Source organism: Carassius auratus, chromosome 23 (genome assembly GCF_003368295.1).
Source record: "Carassius auratus strain Wakin chromosome 23, ASM336829v1, whole genome shotgun sequence".
NCBI lineage: Eukaryota > Metazoa > Chordata > Actinopteri > Cypriniformes > Cyprinidae > Carassius > Carassius auratus.
The window spans coordinates 19,244,781-19,249,531 of NC_039265.1; the positions used below are offsets into that span (position 1 = coordinate 19,244,781).

Below are 4,751 nucleotides of genomic sequence, written 5' to 3' on the forward strand. Positions count from 1 at the left end.
TGATTCAGAGTAAAAATGGTGAATGTGAACAAGAATTTTCAAATGAAAAATAAACTTTTATCTGGCTTGATCCCATATCTAGTCATATGCATGAAGATCAGTGAATTAAAAAAATATATATATATGAGACAATGATTAAAGAGAATCAAGTAAATGCGAGAGAGGGGTTATGCAAGCATGATTTGTAACTCCAGTGAATTAAATTTACTGTTAAATAAGTTGACATTATATGAAGAGAGCAACAGTGCGTAGGGAAATAATGTAGATGTTCTCTGAGGCTATAGTTTTCGCATTTAAAGAGTTGAGTGTGTTGTTGATGTTGTCTTTTATTTGCATGTTTGTATTACTCTGTGTGATAGCACTCATGACACAACAGATACAAAACAAGTTCACATTTTGTGAGAATATTTCATCAGTTCGGGAATGGGAAGCAGAAACATGTTGTTGGTCTCTGACAATATCAAAACTGAAAGAAAATGGAAAACAGAAATGTAAATGTTGAGGTTGTTCGTGTGAAGCTGCTGGAAATACACTTCATTCCAGAACACACAGATTCTCCGTCTCCACCACATTCAAATGAACACACTTCCACAGAATTACAGCAACAAAGTCCAACACAAACATCAACATCAACAGAAGGACATACATGTGAACGAGGAAGGAGAATGAAAAGGGCTTTTGTTTTAGAGTAATAAACACATGAAGTGACGAATGAGTGCAGATATAATCATCACAGAGTTTGAAGCTGCAGACAGAAACATCAGACTCAGAACAGAAACACACAACCTCTAAAGTAAGAACAACTCACATCTTCATTCTTTATATTAGACTTTTAGTTATTAATATTGTCTTAATGATTGTGTGTGGTGCATTCATGTTCCTGTTATGATGAATTTTAAATTATCACTGAAATAATGTTTAACACTACAATTAATAAGTGAATATTTTAAATGTTATCTTTATTTTAATCTATATTATGTCTTCCTCAGAAATGGAGCAAACTCTATATTTCATTCTTCTTCTCGTTGGTGAGTGTTTGTGGTTTTATTTATGGTTTCTAGTTTCATTAGGTTTGATGCTGTTCTGAAAAGCATTAAAGCAGCGTCTCTCTTTCACAGCTCTCTGCTCCGTATCTGAATGTGTTCAGCGTCAGTATCACTTTATAAATGAGAAGAAGACCTGGACTGAAGCTCAGAGATACTGCAGAGAGAAATACACAGATCTGGCCACCGCTGACAACATGAACGACATGAACGAGCTGATGAAGAGTGTGATTAATGAACGTTTCTGGATTGGACTGGAGAGAAAATGGCATTGGTCTTCAGGTGAACCTGCGCTCTATCTGAACTGGGCTCCTGCCCAACCTGATGGCAGAGATGAGTGCGCTGTGATGAGAAATGGACAATGGGAAGATTTGAGATGTAGTAATAACTACCAATTCATCTGCAGCAACAGTGAGTGCAGCTATTTAAAATGAATTTATAGAAATTCAACAACCATTCATTTATAGATGTGCAAATACCATTTCTTTATGCAATACTAACCACTATTTTAATTTGATTATGAGTATAGAGGTGACTGTATATTTTTCACTTTCATTGCTAATATTCTGTATAGACACAATATTTTCCAGAAATGAAAAGATTTCACATTATGGGGTAATTTGTCACAATGATGACCTGCAGTTAAAGAGACTATAGAGAAATAAATCACAGAGAGAGATATTGATAGGGGTCTAATTATTAATAATCATAACAATAATCGGTAACACATTAGAATAAGGTTCCATTAGTTTATGTTAATGAATGTATTAATAAACATGAACAAGCAATGCACAATACATTTATTACTGTATTACAATTTTACTGTATTTAATCATCTTTGTTATGAAAATACAGTTATTTATTGTTGGTTCATGTTAAGGTGAGACACTGCAGGCAAAAACACTGTTTTTTCAAGCACCTGTCAATTTTGAGATTTTGGGCTTTTTGGTTTTTCATAAAGTGCTTTTTTCAAACTAGTGGAAGGAAAACATCCAAAAGACACTGTTAAGTGTTTATTTTATAGCACTTTATCTGTTTGTGTCAATAGATTTCAATTACAATACATATTTTTAAAGGCCATTTTCTCAAAATGAGTTTTTTCTTCAACACTGACCCATAAATCTCCACTTCAGTAGCACTTACGCACACCAAACTTGACATTTTTATTCCTGTCTATATTCTGAAGGTTTGTACAGAGGGATTTGTTCATATATATTTTCCTTGATTATATTCAACATTTTATTCCCCCCAAAATTGTGAAAATATATTGTTTTCTGGCTGTTCAAAGTATTTTCTGAATTATGGAGTGACAAAAAAAGATAACCAGAATACCCTCTGTAAAAACATTTGACTCTAATATGTAAAAAAAAAAAAAAAAACTAAACAAAAATTTTGAAACTGACTTCATCTAATGTTTAGATTTTTGTACTAGACATTTATGCAAATTAGCACATATTTCATGAAATAATGCCTAATTTGCATATTTAAACATACATTTTTTTAAAACTTGTAATACAAAAAATGTTTGCAATAATCAATGTAATCAATCAACTGGGTAAGTAAGGTGATAACTATTAGTTTTTTTTTTTTTGCCCTATTCACCTGCAGTGTCTCGCCTTAATTCAGAGTGCATTAACTCATGTTAACAAGCACAACTTTTGATTTGAATAATGCATTAATAAATGTTGAAATTAACATTAACTAAGATTAATAAATGTTGTAGAAGGATTGTTCTTGCTTAGTTCATGTTAAATAATGAAGTTAACTAACATTAACTAATGAACACTTATTCTAAAGTGTCACCCAATAATCATCTGACAATAATCATAATGTTTATAAGAAATATATACAGCAGTGACTAGAGTTGATAAAGTTTGTTATTTCAGTCTTCAGTATCTCAATACAAACCTGTAACATCTTTATTTCACTTCTACATGAACTCAAGTCCAGTTCATGATACGCCATTAAAACAATTAATTTATTATTTATTAATTTATAAATTAGTGATCTACAGTCTAAATGAATGTTAACGAGCATATTTAGCTGCAGTGTAACATCTTCCTCTGTTTGATGTTTCTCTCATCGGCTCTTTGTGTCTGAGTCAAGTGTTCATAATGGATCAGTAGAGAGAGCTTTAAAATCATCACAATGTTCCTCCGTGTTACTTCATATTAGATCTTAAATATAATCCTGAAAATATAGTTCATATTCAGTAAATCACCAGCTGAAGAAGCAGCTCAAGTCTTTGAGAGACGTGTTTCTGATGTTTCCACTGATGCTCCTGTTCACATCCAAACCATAAAGCAGCGAAAGAATAATGAACAAACTGATTCATGAATCTTTGTCCATTTGTCTTTCTTAAAGTGAGCACAAGACTCGTCTTTATCAATCAGAAGATGAACTGGAGAGACGCTCAGAGTTACTGCAGACAGAATCACATTGATCTGGTCAGTGTGAGAAACCAGGATGAGAATGAGAAGGTTAAGAAGATCATTAGTGATAATAACTCATCTGGATCAGATGTCTGGATCGGTCTGTTCAGAGACTCATGGCAGTGGTCAGATCAGAGTAACTACTCTTTCAGTTACTGGAAGTCTGGTCAACCTAATAATGATGGAGGTTATGAAAACTGTACAGGTGTTGAAAAGAGCGCTCAGGGACGATGGAATGACATCCCTTGTTACTTACAATATCCTTTTGTGTGTCATGAAGGTGAGTAGATCCTCACAAAACACACATAATCCATCATCTCCTCCAGATCTCTTAAAGTTCCCGCTACATGTCTGACATGACAAATTCATCCACAGTGTTTGTTCTGATGTTGTTTTTGATCAGTCTCTCTCTAGTTTCTGCTTGTGCTCTGTTTGGTTTCCAGATAAACTGATTGTGATCAGAGAGAATCTGATGTGGTCTGAAGCTCTGAGATACTGCAGACAGAATCATGTGGATCTGGTCTCGGTTCATTCAGAAGAGATTCAGCGTCGTGTGATGAACGTGGTTAAACGAGCGTCTACTGCGGAGCTGTGGTTGGGTTTACGTCACTCTCATATTTTAGGCGTCTGGTTCTGGGTGAGTGGAGAGACGGTGTGCTATCAGAACTGGGCTCCAGGGAACGGCACATCAGAGGAGGACTGTGAACACACAGTGAGATCTGGAGCAGTTCAGTCTGGAGGAGATCAGCGCTGGATCAGCCGTCCTGAAACTGACAAACTCAACTTCATCTGCAGCAGATATTAAGAGTGAAAGAGTACACAGACCTTCATGTGAGGAAACAAGTGCTTGTGTGTTTATTTCCTTTAACTTAATTTTTATTCATCACTTGGTAATGTAATAATTTTACACTTAATAATTTCAGTAGACTCTTTTTAGTTTTAAAAACGTAGAAATCTTTTGTTCAGATATTTGTATATTAAGTTCAAATATATTCTACAGTAAACTGTTATTAAGCTGTAAATGGTCTGATTTTGTTCTGTCGAGGAACAGATTAGAACATTGACAATCGCTTGTGTGAGCAGGTTTTGAGAGAACCTCAACTTTACATTGAAAGACTAAAGACACATTTCTATCAGTCATAACTTCTGGAGAAAAAATACATCAGAGGCTGGACAAAGATGAAGTGTTCAAGAGTGCATGAATCGACCGCCTGTGTTCACACACTCTATCAAGTCCAGTATATTTTGAAAGACAATGCGTTTAACTGTGTGCATG

General features: G+C 34.6%; 1 protein-coding gene across 1 annotated transcript; it reads left to right on the forward strand.

Annotated features, from left to right (window-relative positions):
• The first annotated feature begins 761 nt into the window (after positions 1 to 761).
• LOC113041698 (macrophage mannose receptor 1-like) lies at positions 762 to 4,344 on the forward strand. The gene is made up of 5 exons (XM_026200367.1): positions 762 to 793; positions 990 to 1,028; positions 1,119 to 1,454; positions 3,408 to 3,759; positions 3,890 to 4,344. Exons 2-5 carry the CDS (start codon positions 992 to 994, stop codon positions 4,278 to 4,280), a joined length of 1,116 nt encoding a protein of 371 aa, XP_026056152.1. The 5' UTR covers positions 762 to 793; positions 990 to 991; the 3' UTR covers positions 4,281 to 4,344.
• Positions 4,345 to 4,751: the final 407 nt, after the last annotated feature.